Source organism: Xyrauchen texanus, chromosome 34 (genome assembly GCF_025860055.1).
Source record: "Xyrauchen texanus isolate HMW12.3.18 chromosome 34, RBS_HiC_50CHRs, whole genome shotgun sequence".
NCBI classification, from domain to species: Eukaryota; Metazoa; Chordata; class Actinopteri; order Cypriniformes; family Catostomidae; genus Xyrauchen; species Xyrauchen texanus.
In genome coordinates this window covers 28,134,963-28,162,140 of record NC_068309.1, presented here as the reverse complement: position 1 = coordinate 28,162,140, position 27,178 = coordinate 28,134,963, and the positions used below count along the sequence as shown (strand labels likewise).

The 27,178-nt window shown below is 37.2% G+C and overlaps 3 protein-coding genes across 3 annotated transcripts in view; 1 reads left to right on the top strand and 2 right to left on the bottom strand.

The window, feature by feature from the left end:
* Positions 1–12,527, top strand: part of LOC127627304 (E3 ubiquitin-protein ligase Siah2-like) — a 45,277-nt gene extending 32,750 nt beyond the window's left edge. Inside the window, exon 2 of the mRNA XM_052103645.1 lies at positions 11,095–12,527. Coding sequence (XP_051959605.1) covers positions 11,095–11,646 — 552 coding nt within the window. The 3' untranslated portion in view covers positions 11,647–12,527. The remainder of the gene's footprint in view (positions 1–11,094) is intronic.
* Positions 12,528–12,597: 70 nt separating this feature from the next.
* On the bottom strand, positions 12,598–20,418 carry LOC127627307 (RNA-binding motif protein, X-linked 2-like). Its single transcript, XM_052103651.1, is given in 7 exon segments — positions 12,598–17,030; positions 17,032–17,093; positions 17,183–17,366; positions 18,692–18,821; positions 19,551–19,602; positions 20,053–20,168; positions 20,360–20,418. Coding segments are annotated over 7 exon segments (975 nt in total). The 5' UTR covers positions 20,365–20,418; the 3' UTR covers positions 12,598–16,604.
* Positions 20,419–21,918: 1,500 nt separating this feature from the next.
* Positions 21,919–24,121, bottom strand: LOC127627303 (glucose-dependent insulinotropic receptor-like). The gene has a single exon (XM_052103644.1). The coding sequence runs from the start codon at positions 23,388–23,390 to the stop codon at positions 22,248–22,250; it is 1,143 nt and encodes a 380-aa protein (XP_051959604.1). The 5' UTR covers positions 23,391–24,121; the 3' UTR covers positions 21,919–22,247.
* Positions 24,122–27,178: the final 3,057 nt, after the last annotated feature.

The window sequence follows — 27,178 nt, the reverse complement described above, 5'->3', positions numbered from 1 at the left end:
GAGAGCTGTCTAGAAGAACAAACCTGTTTACTGAAAAACTGCTCAAGAAGCAATATTTGAGTCATTTTGGAACGAGAACAGAATTCTGAGGGGTTTTGACAATGACAGTTTGTCTACTGCTTGCGCATCACACTGTGGTTCTCTCTCTGGTCCTGTGAGGAGACAATCAGTCCATGGTGCATGTTTTGAATCAATAGATTGTTTTGGTTTTACTGTTGCTGTGTGCATGTGTGTCAACCGGCTGACGAGGGGGCTGCATCGCTCTAAATGAGGCCACGAGGATTGCGTTCTTGGCAGTAGATGTGAAACGAGTTCTCTACCAGCAGTGTCCTTCAGGGCACAAAAGCATCTTTGTCACAACTGGATGTAAACGGGGAGGCATTTCATGTAATTACTTGGCAGTGCCGTACACACTCACACTTGATTAGGAATGGTGTTTCGCTTGAATGAGAGAATACATTGTGTTTAGTTTGCCTCCTTAAGTTTTTGTTGGTCTAAAGGTTCATTCCTCACAATTTAGAAGCGAATTGCTTTGTACGATAAGGTTCTTGAAATTGACGTGTTTGGCTTTCAACTAACTTTATATATGAATGGAAAGACCCTTTACAGTCTGTAACTGAATGATAAGCAAGAATTGGGCTGGCCTAATTTTGTCAGACAAGGCAAACTTCCGTTGAGGTGATGTTGTGTCCGGCCTCCTGTTTCCCACTCCTGAAGGATTTGTCCCAGTTGCGGTGCCTGCTCGGGTGGCCACGACAACGAGGTGTTTGTGTAGCAGGCACAACTCGGCCAGTTTGTCACACCAAACCACTTCCAGGGAGCAAGGTGAGTATTACACCTGAAGATCATAGTTTCATCTTTGAAATTTGCGGAGATTTTAGCTATGGATGTCTTGTGGTACTTGCATATGCATGCATATAATGCTATTAGTTATATTTTATTCTCAACTGACTTGTTTCCATGTTTCTTTTGGCACTTAGCCCAAAGCATTTACTTGGGAAACAGGGATAGTTCACCCAAGTATGTTGTTCCTCATGTTTTTATAATCCTGTATGACTTTCTACCGTGGAATGCAAAGGGAAAGGGTTAGAAATTAAGGGGGGGCTCAGGTCAAATTTGGCGGCAATATGAGTAGGAATTTTTTTTTATTGATTTGTTTTTTTACTGTATACATTCTTATCTTAGTTCTTATATATTAAAAGCCTAGTTATACACATCATTACATAAAGTATGTGATAATGTTGATTAACTTGAATGGGTAGCTGGAAATCCACTCACTGAGCACTTGATTAGGATCACTATGGTCCTAATAAATTGCCCGACGTGATCTGCTGTTGTAGCCCATCCGCCTCAAGGTTTGATGAGATTTGATTGTGCTCACTACAATTGTACAGAGTGGTTATCTGAGTTACCGTAGCCTTTCTGTCAGCTATAACCAGTCTGGCCATTTCCTGTTGACCTCATCAACTCATCTCATCTGCTGATGGACCTCACAGTCCATCCGCAGAACTTCTGCTCTATGGATGTTTTTTTTGGTTTTTGGCACCATTCTGAGTATACTCTAGAGACTGTTGTGTGTGAAAATTCCAGGAGATCAGCAGTTACAGAAATACTCAAACCAGTCCGTCTGGCACCAACAATCATGCCACGGTCCAAATCAATGAGATCACACCTTTTTCCTGATTCTGATGGTTGATGTGATCATAAGCTAATGCTCCTGACCCATATCTGAATGATTTTAAACATTGCATGCTGCCACCCAATTGGCTGATTAGATAATCACATGTATAAGTAGGTGTACAGGTGTTTCTAATAAAGTGCTCAGTAACTGTATATTCTCAATGTAATTATTTAAATTGAGAACTTAAAAGGATTATACAGTATATATATTTTTGTTATATACATTTAGGAATAAAAATGCCCTCAGAAACCTCAAAATAAATTAAATAAAAAAAGCCCCTGAAAATCAAATCCATGGGGCAAGTATTGCCCCTTAATGGGAAAGTTACTTTCTTACACTGGTTAGGCAGATTGTTAGTCTCACTCACCATTTGCTTTCATTGCATCTTTTTCCATACAGTGAAAGTGATTGCTAAATAAGGCTAACATTCTTCCGAACATCTCCTTTTGTGTTCCACAAAGGAGATTCATACTGTTTGGAACAACATAAAGACTGAATTTTCATCCTTGGGTGAACTATCCCTGTAAAATGTTTAAGAAAACGTTAAATATAGTAAAAAAAAGTAAATCTAGATTTATTGTAATATCAATTTTGGACAGTCTTGGAAAGAAAATGCAGTACAACAGCCTCAAGAGCCTTGTCTTTCCACCTCAATGATGATTAAACTGTTCATACAGACACATTACAATTACTCCATAAAAGCATTAAGTGTAATTGAAGAGCTGAGACTGATAGAAGACGACAGGGTAAGAATTCCCTTCCCCCCCTTCTAACCTAATCTGGCCTTCACTGGACCGATTTCAGCTTTCGAAACTTTTAACCAAATTGCTATTGATTCCAAAGTGGCAGAGTGTGTGTCTTGGCATCCACTGTCACAACACAATGACTTGCCACCGATCGGGTGAAATCCGATTCCTGTTGCCTGATGCACAGACCTTTTTTGGGGCAATTTGATGTGTAAGACCCCCAACCCCACAGCCCCACACACACACACACACACACAGAGATTGTTCTAATTATGACCTGACCTTTTCCCAGCAGAGATAAGATCATGTGCAGACACAGTGTCTTATAAGAAGGAATCAAAATGATGGTGGCCCCTCTCGGTCTCAAGAGTGCTTTGTCTTTCCATTTCATATGTGCCAGCCTTGTCCTTCAGGGAGGAGAAAAAAGAGACTAATGATGCCACCTCGCCTGTCTTGAGCTATGTCTCGGGGGATCCGAGCATAGCGACACCAGCATTTTTCTACTGACACTTCAGTTGATGGCAACTCGGTGTCCTCCTGCTTGTTAGCAGAGTGGAGATGAGCCTGTCTCTCATTCATTTGTTGTGAATAGGTGTATGGAAAATCTCAATTGTTTCTTGAAATGAGGCTACCGATTGCTCCCCAACTGGTGAGATTGTAGGCAGACACATCAGTCATGTTGTAAAAGGAAAAATGTGAGAAAAATGGTACTTGGGAATTTTTTTTTAACCTACTGCTTTTAAATATGCATTTTTTGGTAAATACTAGTTTAGCTACTTTTGCTTAAATTGCAGAGTATGCAGTAATGGCAATAAGAGGACATAATGAATAATTTAGTGTGAACTACTTTTAGGATCATGAACACATATAAGGTTTTCGCTGAACCACAAGCTTTTCTTTCATCGTGTAATAAAATGCCAATTTCACATTTCCAGATGCCTTGTTTACACATTCAGCTATTTGCAGCTTTGAATGTTTTCAAAATTATGCATTTTTAGCTGAGAGTGGGATTAAAAGTACAAATAATTGGCTGAAGGCTTTTGTTTACCCTAATCGTGCTCTGATTTATGTGATGTTAATTTGTTTATTTTAATTTCAGCACACAACAAAACTAATTAAATGAATGTCAAGATGTATTGTCTCATCATTGATCCAAATGAGCAAATCCAAAGGCTTCCCCTCTCGGCTTAAAGTGGCAATATATAATTTGCAACTTAAATGTAAAAATGTGTAAATAATTCAGTAGCCAAGTTCCCAGCCCAGGGTCTGTCTGTGCATCTCCACAGGGCTAGCTTGGCACAGCGTCAAGGGTGTACTAGAAAGGGAACACTTTCCTTTTTTTCCCAGCAATTCTCTGGAGCTACGCATGTCTGTGCTGGATTAGAAGTTTAAATTAAAGTGAATGAGGGAGGGAAGATAGGGATGTTAATTTTTAGTCAGTGGCAAATGTGTTTGTGTGAGAATCCTGTGCATTGTTTTTATTTTTATTTAATTGCATACATATTGTTACTTGAGCTTGGCTGCCATTGACCTAATGTGTTATTGAAATGCACAGTTAATTTGTTCGCTCTATAGTAGGTATAGTAATGGCTGAGGGCTCTTGCACTAAGGCCATCAATATGTTGGAATTATACTCAAAGGCACAAACAGAGTGAGGGAATTCCAAACAGTGTTCTTGCACCTTTGAAAGACACCGTTGGAAGGGGATGCCACACGAATGGTCGTTTCAAATGAAAGTAAGAGACTGAATCCCATCAAGAAGGGCTCTTTCAGAAGTCTGTTAGCAAAAGGGAACATTCATTTTGGCTGGTTATAGCTACAACGTCATGTTGACATACGCAGCACAATACAAAGGCCGCAATACAACACAAATTGTACACATTTTGAACTGAATTTCTTATAAGCAAGATTTAGTATAACAGTTGTTTATTGTAATCTGTATAACAGTTTTGGCAAAACCAAATCATTTTGCGCCATTCAAAACACAATAAGGTTTGTAAAGAAAAGCAAAAGAAATAATTATGTTACCAAAAAGCAAATTACTTTTATTGGCCTATTTTTCTTTTAATAGTGTTTTTGTGCTACCCTGACTATAAGTACATAATGAAATAATAAAATAATTTAGGTTTAAGTAACATTCAGATTGTTTTAACATTGTGTTAAGAATCTTTACACAAGTCAAACACAACTCCCCTCTAAACACTGTTGTTGTATTCAAATAAAGAGTTTTATAATAATCATAACATTAAACTCCTAATAAATTTAATGGAAATCATATAGCCCATAATTTAGGCCACATTCTTTTTTTTTATTAAATGTTTTTGATTTTCTGCCCAATTTGGCATACCCAATTCCCAATGCGCTCAAAGTCCTCGAGATGGTGCGGTTACTAATTTCAATCCGGGTGGCGGAGGACAAATCTCAGTATAAATCTCTGCGTCAATTCGTACATCTTATCACGTGGCTTGAGCGCGGTATCACGGAGTCCTAGCACGTGTGGAGGCTCATGCTATTCTCCACGGCATCCACACACAACTTGCCACACGTCACACTGAGAGCGAGAACCACACATTATAGTGACTACGAGGAGGTTAACACAACGTGATTCTACCCACTCTAGCAACCGGGCCAATTGTTTGCTTAGGAAGCCTGACTGAAGTCACTCATTACGTTGGCCACATTCTTGTGGATCTTGTCTTTGGACACATTACACGGAACAAGTAATACTCTCAAAACTCAGTGAAAGGATCTTGCTGCTAAATACTTCACCACAGTGAAATCTAAACATTTACCAGCCAGTTGGCAAATACATTGTAGTCTTTCAGCATGAAATTTGCTTGCAAATGCGAGCGATCCTATCCTATCATTGTAGTGGAGGGGTGCACATATAGAGTAAAAATTAGATCTTGAGATTTAAAGATCGATATCGAGATATTTTTACCCACCCCTATTCTTAAATACACAGGAAGTGTCAGAATATAGGCAGTGCAAAATATACTGTGCTAAGATCAAGTGAAAATGCATTTTAGCCTGCAATTGTGTTTTCTTACAGTTATTGTCTAACTCACTCTTGCATGTGAAATCCACGTTGTCTCCACTGCAGAGCTTGGCATTTTCTGTATCTTGTTTGAGAGCAGGGTATGAAACTAACTTTTTTGACCCAGTATTACCAGCCTTTCTTCCGATTCATTTTTACAGTATAGTGGATTTTTCACAATCCATGTACAGTAAAATGTGAACTGCTGGATTTAAAATTATTAAAACTTGGAACACCTCCTGAGATGGCCTGATAACATTTGCAGCGCTCACATAAAGACCAAAACTTTTTGCAGACCACTGACATGAAGAAAGAAAACACTTCATATGCACATTTTGTGAGAAGCAAATATCCCTGATGTACAAAACTTGATATTTTCTATTTAAAATACTTTATTCTATTTCAATTTAAAGTACTTCTATTTAAAATACTTTCTAAATCTCTGCAAAAAAATGCTATTGTTATCAAGAGTTTGTCAAAAGATCCTTAAAACAAGATACATTTAACTGATAAGCAACAAATTCAATATTTAGACTTAAGTTTTTATTTATATATATATATATATATATAATTAGCATATTCTGTAGATAAGTGTATTTTTTCACTTGTTTATACTCCTGCCAGTTCAGTTAAGACAACATGTACTTTTAAGACACTTATTAACATTCTCTAAAAACATTTTGCCTCAAGAAAATGTACCTTGTTTTAAAGGAGTTTTACATATTTATATTGGAAAACCAGCCAAAAAAGACTAATTAAAAATGTATTTTGTGTGAAATTTTCCATCACCCAGCACTTTTGTCAAACGACTCATAGAAGCGGGCCTGACAGCACAGAGAGACGGTTTAAAAGTTTTGTTCTTATTTACATGACCCGCTTTCTTATTATTTGAATTTTAATAAAGGATGCATTCAAGATATAGCACCATTTCCTTTTTAGAAGCTCTGACATGCAAGTTTTGCTCCAGCGTAGTGCTGTTAGTCGTCTTGCATTTTAAATAGCAATTAAGCACATCATTTTTCATAGTTAATCGTAGTATAGTAAAGTGCTGAAATTTGACTCTTTAGATAATTCTTGTCTAAATGCCTTTTTTCCTTTTTTTAGAGAGAAAGCAAGACAATATGTAACAATATAATGCTTTATAAACATTTTCCAAACAAAGCCTTCCACAGTATAAAGATAGAAATGCTCTAAAATAACACCAATTCAAGTTACATTAAACATCGAAGTCTAAGTTGGAGTTTGACTGTTTAAAATAACTTGTCCCCCATAGGTTGCATATTGCAGTGAGCATTAAATTGCTTAAACCCTCATCCTCCACAATAATAATCGCTTAGGAGACTGTGGCTTTTCGCTTTGCTACATCAATCATGAAGCCACGCTCGTGGTTCTCGCGAGGACCGCGGCTTTGATCTCTGCATTAAAAGCGCTGCAAACTACGTCTCATTCTGCATTTTCGTGATACTTGACCTGATTCTGTGGTAATTAAATGGCACCTTACAGAGTCTGTAAAGTACTTGCTTTCTGTCACAAGTCCTATCAGGGCTTATTTTATGCATACAAATAGCATTAAGTGGTCCTTTCCCATCGCTGGTGTATATGTATTGTGGTGTGTACATCAGTGTAATGACTCCGGCTGGACACATTGCAAAGGTTATGCCCTAGTCCCACCAGTGTTTTTGCTTTATTAATGGTAAATTCTTTCATTGCGATTATAAGAAAATTGAACATGTTAAACTTTAATTAATCGCACGTGTTAACACATTCATTTTGACAGCTCTACTCAAGCAGAACACCAGCTCCACTTTATTTCACAACGAATCTGCCTCTGTATGTACTTTTATTGTTTTGTATTTTTATAATTCCCACTCGTACTTTGCGATCTACATCACCTTAGGCGGTTTGAGAAGTTTGGAGAGCATCAGGACTGTGAGCTGCCACTACCTCCTCCTCTATCATTCACTTGTACTGTAGTGCTCCTCTTGCACATCATCAGAATTTCGTTACTTTACATGAGATCAAACAACTATTCAACAATTAATTTTTGTAGACAGTTTTTTTTATTATTATTGTTGACGTTGTTGATAACATCAACTAAACATTTCAGCCCTAAAACCAACTAGTCGACTAATCATTCAGAAAACCCAACAGCTAGGTTATTTTGGAAAATGTAGTTTTGCCATCCCTAAACAGACTTCTTTGTACCATGCACCCCCTCTATCCTGATACACCAGTGCCCTCAGCTCCAACAGGCTTTAGAGAGGCTTTATTACCACCATACTGCCCTCAGGATTACTGCTCAAAATCCTGTCATTCTCTCATTAAAAAAATGTGGATAAGAGGATAACTGTCTGATTGAGAGGGGAGAGATGGAACAGTTTAAACCCTTTAACACCTCTATAAGTCAAATTGTATGACTCTGAAAAGAAAGGCTGAGAAATGAGGAAGGATTAAATAAATGAATTTGAGGGTATTTGGACAGTAGCCATTTCCTAATGAAAGACAGGTTGGAAAACCCAGCGTAATGCCGGTGCGATGTGATATAATGATTCTTTCTCCCCAGCTGCTTATTAATGGATTTTGACAATAATTGTAAGTGTTTTAAGTTAGTTACAGCCTATAGGGCTCTCTGGACCACTGGATAACGGCTGTCACCCATTGATTTTTGCTAGGCTGCGTGTGACTCGCCACTCAGATTAATAATTAATTTGGCAGATATTGAAGCACACACTTGGGGAGGGAAGGCGTTGAGTGGGCAGATCACCCACATCTCTATCCTTACACTACCTTGATAGATATGGATGTTCTTGTGGTGCAAGACTTTATTTACAGGAATTACAGGAAACTTCGTGAGAAATTAGCAGATTATGAAAATGCATCTACTTAATTTGTTAAGCAAAATACAATACAACCAGATATGAATATATATGTTCATCCCTGTTCACTGCAAAAAAGGGCAAACATATTGGGGTTAATACACACATTTTTGTGCCAAGATTTACAGTAGAACGGGTACAGTGATTTTCACTGGTCTCTAAAAAACGCAGATTAAATCCAAACAAATGACAATCTTCACACTACAATGTTTCAGAGTGTCTTTGAAGTAGTTCATAGAAATGCATTTTTAAATCTGTTGTGTATATTGTCTGCTGAAAATCTTGGTGTGAAAAGTCCTTAACTCTTCACTGTTCTAGCATAGTTGTGCTTTCTTTTGTCAAAAAACTGATTTGCTGATCTGATTTATCCTAGACCATTCATTAGAGGATTTTCACTAGTGGTGCACTGGTCAGGAAATTTGAGGCCGATACCAATCTCTGATTGTTGTTAATTTATTATTTATTTATTTTTACACCAAGATCAGCCGATACTGATTTCTTTTAAAAAAGTGCCCTTTGCGACACTTTTGCAAGTTATATTGTTATATAGTTATTTTTATGCATTTTATGGTAACACTTCAAAAATTTACCATTTGTTAACATTATTTAATAACATTACTGTAATTAACATGAACTAATGAACTTAATGTTAGTTACAACATATACTATTACATTTTTTTAATCAAAAGTTGAATTAATTAACATTAGTTTATGCACTATTAACTAACATGAACTAACAATGAATAATTGTAATTTTATTAACTAACATTATAATTAATATAGGCTGTAAAAATATATTTTTGTTGCCAAAACTACAATAAAATAACATTTAATTGTGAGTTGCTAACATTAATTTATTTTTATCAGGTATTAATACATCTGTTGTCAATATCAAAAGGTCATTGTGACATACTGGTGAGCAGTAAAAACCATGAGAGCTTCACACACAGCAGAGATACTTTCAAAAATAAGAAAAGTATATCAATTATATCCAAGCTCTAAAACTGCTCCAGTGAGAAATCATTCATATCACTGATTTGTTTACCGTCTTTGGAGTTTTGCTGTAACACAAATCACTAATTAAGCAAATGTGTGAAGATGCAGTGCCATTATGGTTAAAATGTAATTGCTGTGATTAGTGGTACCAACATTAATCTGATTTAAATTGGGATCCTCACAGAATAGCTCTGAGATGAGTGACTGATGATGAGATATTGAGAGCAACTGGAGAGTGTGCATGTTTGATTGACACTGCAAGAGAGCATATTGAAGGGAGTGAAGCTGAAATTGCTCATGATCCCTCAGTCTCTCTCGCTCAACACAACATCTGATTGTCACGATTCACGTTACATCACGTGTACTCAGATTTGTATACACGTTTATTTGTTTTTATACACGTTTTCGGTCTCTTTATCCTCTCCGTGCCCACAGTGCAGCGAGTCAGAATAACTACCGTAATGATTCTAGAAAATGAGCAACTTATTCATAAATGTGTAATTCTTACACATTTTTCTAAATAAACCTGCATATTCATCTGATTAACAGCATGTTTGAAAGTTTAAATTCATGAATACTTAGAATTGCCAACAATTCACCCTTCAGAAGCCACACTGGTTATTGTGGGATGTTCACCTTGTATTGATAGAATTGAAAACTTGTAGGCCAGTTAGTGTGGTAAATGTTGGTTTAAAATTGTGCAGTGAAAGTCGTGCGTGCATGTTTACAGCAAAGTGAGCAGATGGGGAAGATTCATATTTGACCTTCATTGCTATTCCCTTCCTGAGATAATCAAAGAGAGTGGCTTGCTGTGCTATTCATCTTCAAGCAACCCGTATCTTCCCAGTCATTTTCCTAAATTACATGGACACACATAATAGAGGGGGTTGTTACAACCTGGCACATGATTAGCAATGTTGCTTGTATGGCAAGTACACACTTCAGACAGATCACTCTTTGTAATTTATGAATTTGCTTGGAATGATATTGGTATATCTCGACACATGACCTAGTTCCCTCTTTGCTTTTACCTATATATTATTCCCTGCCTTCCGTAACCCTTCATCTGCCCTCCTTAAATCCCTCATCCCACTTTTCCCTCCACTTGCACTTTTTTCTTTGTTCTCTCACTTTTCCTTGGCCTCCCATTCATCTTTCTTTAGAATGGTCTCATGAACATTAAGTGACCGTAGAAAAATTTTTGCCAAACAAATTAACGTGCCTTATTACATGTGGCTGCAGTTTCCCAGTGAAATGTTCAGCGGGGGGCACCAAAAGCGAGTGAAATGGCATCTTAATTAGATGAGGTTTTTAAGGTGAATATTAGATGAAGATTTTAATGAGCAAAAACATATCTGCCTAACTTAAAACTTTAACCTAAACCTAACCAAAAGTGATCTAAAAGGAAGACAAAGGTGTGGTAATGAAAATGATAGGTAGACAAATGATTTCTATCCATTTTTCAAAAATTACATCTGTCTCACAGTTGTGTCCTCATTTCCACCGCACCTGTACAATTTTATACATTTCAAAAGTTAGTGTACTTATTCATTATTTTGAGTAGAATGTATTTATTGGCTATTATTTCCAAACAAGCTGTAATTTTGCTAAATTATGCAAAAAATGTGAAAATATGTAATTGTGCATATTTAGGATTCATAATGTTTGTTTTGAAATTAGCAAATTTAGAAAAACTGATGTTTAACCTACCATAGTTCATGCAAGCCTTTTTATGTCTCTCATTTTGTTTCCCTGCAGTATGCTTCGGCTGGATGTCCTCTGTCTCTACACCACACCTTGAAACCGGAGCATGAAGAGGTGTGTGAGTGCCGCCCGTACACTTGCCCCTGTCCAGGGGCCTCCTGCAAGTGGCAGGGCTCCCTCGAGGCTGTCATGCCACATCTCATGCATGCCCACAAATCCATTACCACCTTACAGGGGGAGGACATTGTCTTTCTAGCCACAGACATCAACCTGCCTGGGGCTGTCGACTGGGTTATGATGCAGTCGTGCTTCGGCCACCACTTCATGTTGGTTTTAGAGAAGCAGGAGAAATACGAGGGACACCAGCAGTTCTTTGCCATCGTGCTACTCATTGGCACGCGAAAGCAAGCAGAGAACTTTGCCTACCGCCTAGAGTTGAACGGAAATCGCAGACGGCTCACATGGGAGGCAACTCCACGCTCGATCCACGATGGCGTAGCAGCGGCCATCATGAATAGTGACTGTCTTGTATTTGATACTTCTATTGCCCACCTATTTGCCGACAATGGTAATCTGGGTATTAACGTTACCATCTCCATGTGTTGAGGTGGCAGCCTAAGCCCGAGAGATGGCTTTTCCCAGCAGCGGAAACCCTGGACAACTGCTGCTCCCTTTCAGACAGGAGACTCTGAAGGTAACAAGTGGGATATGTATACATTAGTGTATATTTCTGTTCAAGACTCATCCACTCAAAAAGCGCACACTAAAGTTTCACTTAGCTTACTAGATGGAGGACAGGGGTTCTTCTTGAGATAAAGAGGAGTTTGAGTGTGCAGGTGTTGGCAATCAAAGGCATTGGAGCAAATGAGATTTTCACTTGCACGGCCCAAAGATACCAACACCTTACCTTTCACAACCATCTGACTATGCCCACTGTAGAGTCTGGGTATGGATGGCCCTTTTAGTATCTGGAATGACCTCCGTTAAGCCCAAAATTCACAGAAACTTGTCCAGCTGGCCTAGCTTCACATAAATCAAGATCATCTGATCAGTCGGGTCTTGGCTTGAAAGTGGCACATTTGTCTTAGAAGCTTACAAGACCTACAAGAACAAAAATGCATTCACTGCTTTGCTTTGGTTTTTCCCATGGGATATCAAATGGAACTTTGACAGTTGTACATGGCAATGTAAATGGTAAACTTGTGAAATGTCTTGATGAAATAGAGTGCCCAGTGCTGACAGTGTGCATGGTGGAAATAAAATTCACTTGTAAAAAAAAAAAGACTACCTAGCCACCATGTTTGTGAGGCACGAATCTGACCTCTTCACAATGATTATCTCTTGAATCATTTTAATATACCTGTCCTCACTTTTGCAAATGAGGATATTTGTTAAAACTGATTAAGTTCTTGATTATCACCAAGTAGATCAGATGTTGATCATCATCTACATAAAATGCTCTTTCAGATCTTCTCTTGCCCTTGATCTTACGCCACATACATATATATATATATATATATATATATATATATATATATATATATATATATATATATATTTGACACTTTTATTTATTTTTTATGTACATTATGTTCCTCACCACCTTGGATTTCTTGTACATTGTCTAGTCACCAATGACTGCATGTAAACTAATAAGCCTGTGCAGAATCGCAAACAGCCATCTCTCTTCTCTTTGGTGCAGTTGAACATATTAGATTTGTTTTGTTGTCATTGAGCACATTTACATGCACAGCATTATGCTGATAACTATCAAAAATCAGCTTATTAAAAAAAAAAAAGTAATATATATGAAACCAGCATTAACATGATATTAAAATCATTGTATCATTCTCTGCTTTGGACATCAAGATATAAACGGGCACATTTGATAAGCCGGTAACAGCATTTACATGCTTTGCAAAATCGAGGTAATGGGCAAAAATCTACATTTGCTGATAGGTTTATGCTTAAACCTGTTTATGCTATTCAGTGTAAGATTGTGCATGTTAAACACGCTCACTGCTCAAATTTTTTGTAAATCTACACACAAATCTAGTTTTGTTGATATTGTTATGTCTCTACTTTGATTCGTTTAGTCTAGACTGAAGTTGTTTACTCCAGGTCTTTTGAAAATCCAGCAAGATCGGAGCGATTATTTATTCGCCCCTTTGGTCAATGAACCCACAATGCCTTAGTTGTATACAAACTGCCTTCTTCAAGGACTCTGCCTCAAATTCAGGTCACTACGATCCAACCCACCTGTGTCTTGAAAGGACTGGAAGAGACACATGCTGGTTTATGGGCAGGAAGGACATAAGATGCTCACAGGTCATTCTACTTTGGCTTGTAAACCAGGTTCAGTAACAGTTACATAGAATCTAGCCTCTTAATCAAATACCTTTGAAGATTTTGGAGATGTCTTTCCGATAACAGCATTGATCTCTCTGAATACGGGTGGTTCCATGAAGACCTCTTTAGTTTGACACACAACTGACACCCTTAGCCCTTTTATCTCTCTGCTCTTTCATTCTCTCTGATAAGTAATTTTAAATATGTAAATTAAATTTGTATAAATCTGTTGTAGAGGAAATATATTTAGTCTATTTTAATGATTTGTTTATTATAGACCCATAGGAAAAGATGAAAGTGTTGTGCTCATGTCCTCTGGTCAGTGTCTCTGCACTACAGATGTGTGGACTATCGTCCCCTGTGCTTGTGCTCTCATCAAGCGGTTGCCATGGGAACTAAATATGCTAATGAAAAATCTAGCTAAATCAATACAAGAAGAAAATTCTTGTACATTTTTGTTATCTCTGGATAAACCTGAAATCCTGTTTTGAAGCCTTTGTAGATAATGGAGATTAAGGATATCAATGAGTATTTCGAGGTACTTGATTGACAGACAATCCCTCTAGAGATCTTGAAAAATTATGGCGTGAATAAACGGTTTTTGAAACACTCCCATTACTAGGAAATTCGGTTTAAAAATGGCAAATTTGTGTTGAAAAGGATGGAGTACCTGCACAAAGACCATGAGCCCTGAAGGAAGCTCCAAGCACCAAATATGTGTGGAGTGTAAATGGTCTAGTCTAGTTACATTTAAAAGGATAATTCACCCAAAAATTAACATTTTGTCAAATACTCACAGATGTGACTTTCTTTCAGCCATAAATGTCTTCATTCAGATAAGACCATGTGGCCAGTTGTAGCTTGTTGCAGATTGTTTTTGAAGAAATTTGATTTCAAAACAGACCACCAACCATCTGTCTCTTTCCCACGGCAATTCAGACTCCTTTAAACAGAAGTGAACACAAAACTGAATACATTTATTTTAATGAAGTGAGCAGGTGGTTTCCTTAGCTGTGTGGCATGCCTTGCAATTAAGCCATCAGGATCAATATTGTGCACTACATCCAAGTGAACTTGTGAATAAACAAGTTCCCATCAAGGACTAGAATACTTAACGTGTGGCAATGATTAGATTTATCCATGATGCAGCTCTGATGTTTCAGGTGTGTACCCAGCGATAACATTTTTTTATTTTGGAGATTATTGCCAACTATCAGGTAACATTAAAATCTAATAGAAGAAATCATTTGGCTATTAACTGTAAGGAAAAATAATATAAGGAACATGACTTCACATTCACTACCCAAATTCAAGAAGCTTCAAAAAAATCTTTAATTTCATGTTTTTAGATTGTGCTTTTGATTTAATTTACCTTACGTAAGGTAAATAATCCAATACTCATCTTGATTTAGTTTGGAAAAACTGTGATGTAAAGACAATTAGGCTCAAGGACCCAAAGACAACTTGCAAAAACAAAGATTAAATGGGCTAAAGAGGACCGCTACATCCGAAGACCTGACATCATTATGGCAGCTGTTTATATTTATTAGATACTCTTACTGTCCAATTTAAGAACTGATGTAAACATGTTTTTATCTGTATTTTTGATAGCTTATTCAAAACAGGGATAGTGATGTAGTCTATCGAATGAGTAATGTAATAAGGGATGTCAGACATCCGCAAACAAGTAAAAAACAGACATTTGACCCTTAACCTGCAGTATTGACCTGGATGTTAAAGGGACAGTTCACTCAAAAATGAAAATTCTCTCATCATTTACTCACCCTCATGCCATCCCAAATGTGCATGACTTCCTTTCTTCTGAATAGAAACAAAGATGTTTAGAAGAATATCTCAGTTCTGTAGGTCAATACAATGCAAGTGAATGGTGACCAGATATTTTAAAGTCTAAAAAGCACATAAACGCATAATAAAAGTAATCCAAACAACTGCAGTGGTTTAATCCATGTAATCAGAAGATATATGATAGGTGTGTATGAGAAACCGATCAATATTTAAATATTTTTTAATATAAATCTCCACTTTCACATTCTTCTTCTTTTGTTTTCGGCAATTTGCATTATTTGTGTATACTGCCACATACTAGGCAGGGTGGAGAATTTACAGGGGGAAAAAAATAACTTCTAAATGCCATTCACTTGCATTTTATGGACCAACAGAGCTGAAATATTCTTTTAAAAATAATTGTGTTCAGTAGAAGAAAGTCATACACATCTATGATGGCATGAGGGTGAGTAAATGATGAGAGAATTTTCATTTTTGGGTGAACTGTCCCTTTAAGTGTCTGTGACTGAACAAAACCATTGGAGTCACATCTTTAGTGCTGCTGGCCAGTTTGTTCATATTTTATTGGTTATGAATTGGCCAGTTCACAGGTACTCAAGGCTATATAACCTGAATGTTTTGAGCGATTTACTTTTTTTTTTTTTTTTACAGTCTCAGAGAAACTTTTAAGTAAGGCCCAAACTACCTATGCAGTCACTGCTTATTGTTTTTTGCTCCTGGAAGTAATTATTTTTAACATGAAAGTTAGATTGGTATGCTTTGATTTATAAACTTACTTTATCAACCAGGCTAGATACATTTAGTGAAACAGAGTTCCCAAACACTGTTAATCACCACACCCATATTGTTTTGGTAATTTTCTCCATCTTAATGTTCAGCTCAATTTTTATATCTTATTAATACTGTGCGTTTATTTATTCAGAGTATATCTGTGTAGTTCAGTTTCGTTTTTTTCTTGCTAGTTTATTAAATATGTTGACATGGCTCTAGAGATTATTTGAAATATTAGCGATGCTGTTTTTTTCCTGTTGAGCAGGTATAAATGGGTAATCTGTTTGGTCCAATGTAATTATTATTATTTTTCTACTGAACACATCCTTAACTTTGTCTTTTACTAGTTATGGTATACTAGTCTGTAATTGGTGTACTTTGATAGCATCATCTTGATTTTGGAAAACAAATTTCAGTTGTCACTATTCATCAAGACTACACTACTCATTTTTGGTCTTTGTACCATATAAATTCAAATAAACATTTATTTATTTGTCAAACGGGTGTTCGTAAAGTGTAAAACAAATTCTAAACATTTATTAACATTTTCCAAGGTACACTTAAAAATCACCCCTGAAAAAAACAGTCCATTTGTATGCAAACAAAATAATAAAATCAGTTTGTATAAACGGCCCTGTTCAGTTTCGCCTGTGTTCTCCTTCACGACTGCGATCTCTGTCTCGGTCCCTTCCTTTGTCTTGGTCTCTCTCTCTATCCCTGTCTCTCCCTCCATCTCTTTCTCTCTCTCTTTCCCCATTACTCCCTCTTCCTTTGTCCCTGTTGTCTCGCTGTTGTGTGTCTTCATGTCTTTTCTCCCCTCTGCTCCGGTCTATACTTCTGCCTCCTTTATCCCTGTCTCTCTCAACTCTCCTATCATCTCTATGTCTGTCTCTGACTCTCTCCAGCTCCTCTTCTCTGTACTGTGGCTGTCCTCTTGACTCTTGTCCAGGTCTGTCCCTTCTGTTTTCTGCCGGTCCTTTTATGGCATACTTCTCATACACTTCATCCTCTTTCTCCTTCTTCACTTTGACTGGCAAAGACGTTGACATCTCAGTCCGTGCCTCACGCTTCTCTACCTTTAATGCCTTTTTCTTCTTTTTTCTTCTTTTTCTTCTTTTCCTTTTTATCTGAAGTATAAGAAGATCAAAAACATAGCCATTCAGTCTTAATCTTAATAATTTAATACAGGAGTGTAGTTAGTTTTACCTCTTCTCACCTTTTTTCTGCTTTTTCGAAGGTACAGCACAGTCTTCCTCAGATTCTGAGTCAGAGGAGGGAGGGGGCAGTTTGGGAGCGCAGCCCTCTTTTCGCAGTTGTTCAGTGATATCATCTATGTCATCTGTGTCTTTAGGTGGCCGATAATTTGCTACATGGTCCACGCGTATGGTCCGGCCTTTAATCTATAGAGAACAGAAAAAGAACAAATTAGTTCAATAGACCTATTCAGATTAATGGATGTGTTTCAGGTTCAAAATAAGTGAAGCTCATTCGACAACATTCGTGGCATTATATTGATACTTTCAATTTGTCCCTCTTTTATTTCCAAATTGCGGTTACATTGAGGCACTTACAATGGAAGTGAATGGGCCAGTCTATAACACATTAAAATGTGTGTTCTTTCAAAACTATAGCCACAAGATGTGAACATTATACCTGTTAGCATGATTTTAGTGTGATAAAGTCACTAACTAACCTCATCAGTGAAAAGTTAAATCCAATATTACAATTTAGTTGCCATGACGATGCAACGCTGGTAAACCCGGTTTTCGTGTGACCAAATTCCACATGCGTTAACACTGTATTTTGGCTTCGCAATGCATCATTATATTTAAACTGACAGATTTCAGTTCAGGAGACTCTGGTTGTCAGTAAAGGGTTTCAAATTTCGACTCATGTGACAAAACATCAAACTATTTTATTTAAAATTTCACAACTTGTTCCACATATTTGGCCATGATTTTTTTAGGAAAACCACTTGCTCTAGAATTGTTATTATTATTTTGATTGTTTAGTAGATGCCTCTAGTTACAAATCAAAAAGGGAAATGGAAAATGCACACCGCAGTCACACTCGGGTCTCAGGAGGCTAGAAGCTATTTTATCACACTTAAATAACATGGAACAGAGATTTTAAATCGCACTACAGTCATATTAACACAGACAATGTTTACATCTTCTGGCTATACTTTTGAAACGGTGTGTATTTTAATGTTCATGGACTGGCCCCATTTACTTCCATCACACTATAACCGCGATTTCTACATATTTTCTGTGGTAATCATTATGCCATAAATGCTGTCGATTGAGCTTAACTTGCATTGACCTCAGAATATTCCTTTACGGCTGCTATTCAACGCATATGAAGTTTAATGACGGAAATGTATACTTTTATATAGTTAAGAACTAGTTTAACTAGAATAAAAGTATGCAAGGTAATATTGGTATTTGTATGGCAAGTAAAACTGATCCAGTGCAACATAGAGCTCAACAATAAAGATCAGCTGTTTAATGTTCAGCTATTACTGCAAATTAAAACCAAGTAAATATTTTATCTACAATATGTAATAAAATATTTAATAACAAATATTTTTGAACATTTGAAAATAGGTTCCTAAAATAAAATGCATCTTTTTTGTGGTGGAGCCAGTGACAATAGCAGGGCAAGTAAAAAATCGGGACTACTGGCCCAATTCGGCCAAATAAAATATCCAAAGAAATCTGTTCACCTTGATTCCATTGAAGTTATCCACAGCCAGAATAGTGCTCCTTTGATCCTCATAGCAAAGGAAGCAGAATCCCTTTGATTTGCCCGTTTTTTTATCTCGAACCAGATTTATGTTAGCAATCTCTCCATACCTGAGAAACACAGAGGAGGATTAAAGGGAGACAGTTCACCCAAAAATGAAAATTCTCATAATTTACTCACCTTCATGCCGTCCCAGATATATGACTTTCTTCTGTAGAACACAAAGATATTTAGAATATCTCAGTTCTGTAGGTTCATACAATGCAAGTGAATGGTGACCAGAACTTTGAAGATCCAAAAAGCACAAAGGCAGCATAAAAGTAATCCAGAAGACTTCTAAACCGATAGAATCACTTTAGGTGAGAAACGGATCAACATTTAAATCCTTTTTTACTATAAAACTCCACTTTCAGAATGCAAACAGGGATATTTATTTTAAAAAAGGACACAGTAAATATTGATCTGTTTCTCACCCACACCTATCATATCACTTCTGAAGACAGAATTAACTACTAGAGTAGTGTGGATTAATTTTAAACTGCCTTTATGTGCTTTTTTTGGACCTTCAAAGTTCTGTTACCCATTCACTTGCATTGTATGGACCTACAGAGCAGAAATAGTCTTCTAAAAATCTTAATTTGTGTTCAGTAAAATAAGTCATACACATCTGGGATCACATGAGGGTGAGTGAATGATGAGAGAATTTTCATTTTTAGGTGCACTATCCCTTTAAGCTTTACTAGTAGAAAAATGCAATAAGTATTGAATTCTTAAGCAAGGAAAAATACGTTTGAAGTGTAGGTTAAAAACAAATGTTGGTTTGAGAATTTAGGACCTACTGAGAGAAAACACAGATGATGTCTCCTTCTGTCAGCTCATATGGGAAGCCACCTGCAGATTACATGTTTAAAGTCACATAACAGTACAATGCTAATTTGGTCACCATTCTATAAACACTATTAATTTACATATTTCACTGACAAGTTATTTGTACGATCGGCAGATCATAACATTCGGATTGGTTTCACAATAAACACAATACAATCATTATTTTACTGTACACGGTGTACCAACATGAGTATCTAAGAAAGACTAAGACTGTAGAGAAATTGGTGACTGCTGCCACCATCTGGTCAAAAGTAAACTTTTAATAGGTTTTAAAGAAATCGTGCAGGCCGAGTCACAGTGAACTGCCTTGTCTTGTCAGCATTCTTAAACATCAGGATTAAACAACAATGTGCCTATGATGCTCATAAATGCTGTCTAGGTAGGTAGTCTTGGGATTTAATGCCACAAACAGTATATTCTGTTAAAATTTGAGAATGAGATCAAACTGCTCACCGATGAAGATCCAGGCACTGTCCTTATAGGTTGAATGCCAGGACACATTGTCTTTGACTCCCAGTTCAGCTTCTCTTTCATTCAGTTCATTGATGAGCTTCACTTTGGTGAGCGGACTGTATGGAGGTAATGAATACAGATGCGAGATTGAGGCTAGTTTTTCGCTTTCTGCTCAACCGACATGCTTTCATCGTGACGAACAGTTCAAGTAACTCTATTCTCAAAATATTACCATAATAATAAATATATGACTACACATATAGGGGTGTTGTTTCTATTAAATGTTAAGACACAGTGTATCACTTACTTCATTATGATCAGCCAGCAGTAACTCCGGAACCGTTTATGTCCACCAACACGTGATGCTATTTTCTTCCGGGTTGAACTGGGAACGGGGTTGTGGGATTTATAGTTCACAAGTGGCCTCAGACGTGTGGCTCCTCACGCTCTACGATGTGGCCTTTTCTTGAGTATGTTTTAAAGTATATTTCTCGAACTTTACAACCGGTTCTACAATTCAAGGACAATAATCAGATATAAAGCATATGCTACATATAGATTCGGGCTCATGAATATTATATCCATGCAAATAGATACGTAATCTAATTTAATGTAGTTTATTCTATTTTTGACACCATAACAATGCCAAACGGTCCTTAATGGATATATGGATATATTATGTTACGTAATAAATAGTAGATAGATGTAAATTCGGACACCTTTAGCACTGTGAACGTCTAGAAAGTAAAGTCTCAATTAAACATTTTTCACACTCTCACAGAATTTTTTATTTTTTTCCCTCCATTTTTCTACTAACAAAGTCCAACAGTGTATGTGAATCACAGGATTTTTTAAAAATTCATGAACAAAATACCAACCACTGTCATTTCCACCACATTTCAAATTCTGAATTGTGATTAGTTGAATTCTGTGGTGGAAATCACATTTTTTATGTTTTTGAAATAATATGGATGACTCTTTTGTCTTGCTAAAGCTAATTTTATAGCTAACATTTTATGTATCCGTACTCACAGGCGTCATTTATGGGTGGGACTGGTTGGACATGTCCCTACCATTTTTTGCCTTTGCCAATTTTGTCCCACCACTTTTTTAAATAGCTTTCATCAGGTAAGTGTCTAATGCAGAAGAAACTTATTCAGTTCTTGAATAGAACTGAATAAGCTTTTTATTTCGCTTTTTATTTCGTTTATTTGTGTTTTAATGAGTGGTGATCCAGCAATGGAGTTTGCTATAGGCAAATGGAAAAAAATGGTGGACTGTGTGTGTACATCACTCAGGGGAGTATCAATGATAATAGGGTGGAATCCGTCACAAGTCGTGGGTGAGGCCTGCTCTAACATGACGTCATGTTAGAGCAGAAACGAAAACCATTCATTTTGACACTGTTTTTGATCAATAGAAATATAAGAAAGAGGAGTGGGTGGACTTTTAACATTGTAGGGTGGTTGTGTACACACACTGCCGACTCACATTTATGTACAAACACCATGTAAATGTGAATTTTGGATAATAGGTCCCCTTTACTAAGGCAAAATTGTTTGTTGTGGAGGAAATTATACCACAACTGCTGTAATTCTTTATAAATTTATGGAAATAATTTTTACACAAATTTTGAAATGATAAAAAATGTCAAAGTCACTTTTAATGTGACCTTTATTTGAAATCTGTTCGTTTTATAAAAATCTATTTAAAGAAACTAAATTAAAGAAACACCCATAAACAACTTGGTGATAATGCATATATAATATTTAGTTCCTGTTTTTCCCAGTAATTCTGGGAAAATTTCAGAGTAATCTAACGAAAATCACATTATTTGTGAATAAATATTCACAGTTGCTGATTAAATGTTATACACAGCTTCATTGGTTACAAATTCATAAGTGTTAATGGATGAAAAAAAACATTCAAACATTGTTGTATATAGCCTGTATCTAATACAGTCTCTTATTGTACAATGGATAATATCAAACGAGTGGAAACTGGATAAGAACTAAGTGCTCTGGTTATTTTGAATGCCATGTGTTAAGTGCAAGGGGAAACAAAAAGCAAATATAGACATCTGCTCTGTTTAATGTGCAGAAGATCAGATACTCTGCACTTCACATCCATTAAGGAACATTTGCCATTTGATTGCTGATATTGAAGATCTTTGACAGTGTCCTAAACTGACATTCTCAGTCTACAGTATGTTGATCAGGAATTGTGACAGATTCACTGCAAGTTAAATGGACAGGCAGTGTCCTGTCGTGAAGTCTTACAGCCTGACCAACAGTTATTTGGTCTGTGTGGCATCTGTCAGCTGTCTTAGAGTGTGTCATACAACACAACCTGTCTTTAATATGAGCAAAGACCTCACAGATCTGATACCTTGCTTCCCTCTGCCAGCAGGCATAAACAAGAGGATTGATAAGTGAGTTTGTGATTCCCAGCAACCAGAGATGGTTCTCCAAGAAGTGATAAAGTTTACAGGTGGGACACAACACCTGCACAATACTGACCACAAAGAAAGGGCACCAGCAGAGTGTGAAGCAACCAACCAGAACAGCAACAGTACGCAGGGCTTTTACGTGACCCCAGTAACGTCCGGGCGGCAGAAAGAGTGAACCCATTTGCTGAATGCGCTTCTGGTGGCCACAGGCAATTTTGAGGATGTCCATATAGAAATAAATAAAGACAGAAAGTAGGGGGAAGAAAAAAGCACAGAAGACTACAATGATGCTATGAGGCTCTATGACAGAGAAGAACGAACAAACATTCTTATAATGTTTCTGCTGCATTGGCTCCACTATGCAGGGCAAAAAACCCACAGTTACAGACATTAGCCAGAGCAGAACCAGACCTCCAGCAACCATCTTCTTGCTCATTAGTTGCGAATACCGCAAAGGAAATTTAATGGCAACATAGCGGTCCATCGAGATGAAGAACATGGTGAGGATGGAGGCAGCAGTTGGGGCTATGACAAAGGCCATGCGCAACAAACAAATGTCCTTTTGCATAGAGGCCGTCCGTCCTTCAAGAGCATCAGTGGCAATGCCAGTGATTGCTACACCCACTAGAATGTCTGCAATAGAAAGGCTTAAGGCGAAGCACCAACTGTGGTAGCCCTTCTTGCGGATGAGCAGGACCAGAGCAATGGCTACTAGAAGATTGGTGGAGATTATTGAAATAGATCCTGCACTAAGAATATAGCCCATGGTTGTAACTATGCTTTCTATTATTGCGGGGGTTGTAAGTACTGGATTAGCCGATGTCATGCTGTAGTGCTCCCTCATTTTTCGTGAGGAAGTCTCAGGAGTTGCGTTGAAAATTATCATCATTGCATCAAACGTTACTTTTCCTGGGTGAATGGGTTACACACAAAAGTTACACACTCCTTAAGTCTCAATTTATTTTCAAGTTCAAGTTAAGAGGACCTCAAGCTCCAACAGACAGATACTGTTGATTTAAAAAGGAGGAAATGGATGACAAACTCTAGATTTGTCTTTGCTCCCACAGGGTGGAATAAAATGTATTTCCTCCTTTTCTCCCATGTTTTTAATTGTCTGATCCTTGTTCTCTTTGGCCTTCATCCAAATCACATCAGTGTTTCTCAAGAGCCTACTTCCTTCTGAAAGATGTGGTTATCCAAAGATTTTGATTATAAATTTAAAGCATAAATGTACTGAATAAGAAAATGCTCATCTATTGATCTTCATCCTGATTGTCAAAAAGGATTGAATACTTCAGTTTCCAGATGTTTGAGTGTTTAAAAGTGTCCCTTGCCTGAAATAGTGATGTGAAGCAGATGAGTTCCTTTAATGAAAATCCTGGGAAAGTCCATTCTCATCATCCTGGAAAAGTCCAATAAATTCAGCAGAAAAAATATTCTGAATTAGGAAATTGATTCCAAGTGGGATAATTAAGTTAAGCCTCTCTCGGTACATCTTTGTGCCAGTTGGGATGGTTAGATATGTATGTATGAATGTAGATAAAGCTCACTTTCACCAGAAAATGGGTAATCCATTTTGATGGCCGCAATATACCCAATAAAATTATCACTGCAGTCCAGCGTTTGTCGTCATCTGATTTCTCTGATTATTCCTAACTTTATACAAACTAAAAAGGGTATGAGAAACTGAGAAAAAGTGAGAGAGAGAGGGTTGGGTTTGCAGACTTGTCTGGGAGGTGCATTGGGGGATGGACTCACAGCATTGTCATTACTCATGCGTGAATGAACTCTGAATAAACAGAATCACTCATGGGTGAATAAATATTTACCACATAAAATCCCCCCCCCCCCCCCCCATATACTCTATGAATGCATAAAGTACCTTTATATTGTGACTACAATAATGAAGCAACCCATTCAACTTCCCTTTTTATCTGAATAGTTGAGTCAAAGCCCCCAAGTACAATGGACTTAAAAACACAACTGGTTTTTAATTTGGACAGCCCTCCATATCGAGGAAAGATCTTTTTATGACAATGCTACACAATAAAACATGACTCCCACCCACCAACAATGTGGCAGTGCCATTCACCCCTACTAGACTGTTCACTGCTATTGACATGCCATTTTGGTCAGCAGTTGTTGTGTCCGCCACTCTGCTCTCAGAAAGCTCTTGGATGCTGTTTGTGCCGAACTGTGCCCACTCCCTCACCTACACTTACCTTGAGCTCTGTAAATAAGGATCTTCCAGAGTCTTTGAAAGGAGGATTGAAGATTTGAAGATCAGTTTGGAGCAGTGGGCAGTTTGTTTAGAGGACTTGACTGAAAATGTCCTTAAAGAGGAGACTACTCTCCATGTTGTTGTGCTGTGCATATTGTGTGGCGTCACTCTTCTGCCTTCACCCGGACAGAAACAACTGTGTCTCGCATGGTACCAGGTGAGTTTTTGTTAGCTGAGTTATGTATTTCCTTATGCTAGTCTGTAAGTTTTAGTATATGTTGGTTTGCTGGACTCAGCTTGTCTTCCAACCTGGCCGGGCTGGTCTGTTGACTGGCTTTAGAGGGATTTTAGGCACTCAGGTTGGGTATTAGCTGGGAGGCTTTAGCCAGCTTTAACCAGCTAAGACCAGTAAACCAGTTTAAGCTGGATGAATATGTTTTTTGTCCAGCAGGGATATTGATCATTCAGTGATATGTTGTGTCTCTGAATCTTGCCAAGACATCAAGTAGCTTTTACCTCTAGTTTGAGTAAGAATGTAAAAGGTTGGGGGCAAGGTCAATATGTCTCAGACTTAGTCATGGGCACTCATAAAATTTAGTCTAATGTGTATTCTTTACACATTTTGGATAGTACAATCCTGTTATTGAATAACTTCATATGAAACTCATGAAGTAATCACTTTTGAAAGCATACTGTGCGTCTCTTGTTTTTCTTATATGTGTTGTAGGAATCGGGTATCAGTTGTTCAGCAGCTGTACCAAAGTGTGATGAGGCTTCTACGCACCACTCTGTGAGTTGTCTCAAACTAGAGGGGAGTTGAAACCACAAGGATCATCTACAGACTACTTATCAAGAGACAGATCAGTATTACTGATATAAAATTACGGACTTTTGAAAATGAACACTTTAAAAGATATTCCCCAACATGGTTAAAGGTGCCTCACCTTGTAAGAAAGGTTTGTGTATCCATAAACATGCAATTTTACCAAAAATAACTTGATATTGCATATTAAGCCATATGGAATATTTACAATGGAAGGTAATGTCACTTTATTTGATCTCTCTGCTGGTTGAAGTGTGCATTGGGAATGATACCGGTGTGCCTTTGTGGGAAGGTAGTCCTGAAAAGAAGTAAAATTTTTCTTGTAGTAAAAATCCATGCAATATGATATATCAGAACTTAAATGATGATCCTTATGACAGTATTTAGACCAAATGCTTAGAGTACATATAGAGACAAGATTCTTTGGTTGAACAAAGATACATTATTATGAATTAACAAAGATTTTTTTCTTTGCAGTCTTTAAAGTAAAGCTGAGGTGTGGCTGACATCCAGAGTTTCATATAACACAACCTTCTTAATCCTGAGTGATAATTGTTATAAAAGGTTATCCGCAAAATTTAAGTTGTACAAGGTCTGCTGTGAGAATGTACAGCATTTGGCCAGACATACTGCATGTACACAATAAATAAAAAAATTCTTTATTTTATTTTCTTACACCTCGTTTTACAGGGAAAGGTGTGCAGACTGTTGAATAACTTATTGTACTCCTTACTGAATGACACAAAATGTCAAAATGTTTAAAAATTAAATAAACTTGCTAAATACTGCTTGAAGTGTTCGATATTGTCGTGTGTCTGTGGATATGACATAAAATATTTTTGTACAATATCAAGCTTCTTCAGCATTGAAGATAATCTACAAACAAAAATGTTTTACCTCACATACTTCATTTGGAACATAAAGGACATTTGATTTAAACAAAAGACTCTTTTTTTGAAAACTTTCAAAAAATAATATCGTATATGGACCAGTTATTTATTGGTGATTTAGACATCAGTCTTCTCTTTAAATGAGTTCTTGATGCATTATAATTTTCCTGTACCACTTTGATTATAAATACAGGAGAATGTTTGTTTATCACTCTCTCTCTCTCATACTACACACATACTTAATGGACATTATTGGATTAAATCCAAACTAATTTTCCCGCATTGTTGCACACTGGACTGCGCCTATGAGGGGTCGACCCGCTTCATGAAAAATTTAACTCATTTAATTAAGTTACTGACATGAATCGAGTCTTTTTTACACACTTTGTGTAAAAAAAAATAAAAATAATTATTAGCAAAACGTTACTGATTAAACCTTTAATATATCTGTTTGAGGGGCAGGGTGACATTGAAGAGAGTGATGAGTGGGGAGGAGGGTCGCGTTTTTATCAAACTTCCGGGCGGGAACTTCCGCTTGCAGCGAGTTGAGTTCCTGTTTGACCCGCACGATGAGAAAATGAAAGCTGCATGCTCGCTTCAGGAGTTTTTACTGCGAAAAGTACAACAATCCTGCATGTGGTCTAGAAGATGGAGTCAAAAATAAAATAACAGTGGTGACTGAAGCGCCAGTCCTCAGGTATGTAAGTTCACAAGGTGATATTGATGATAGCTTCGTGTTAATT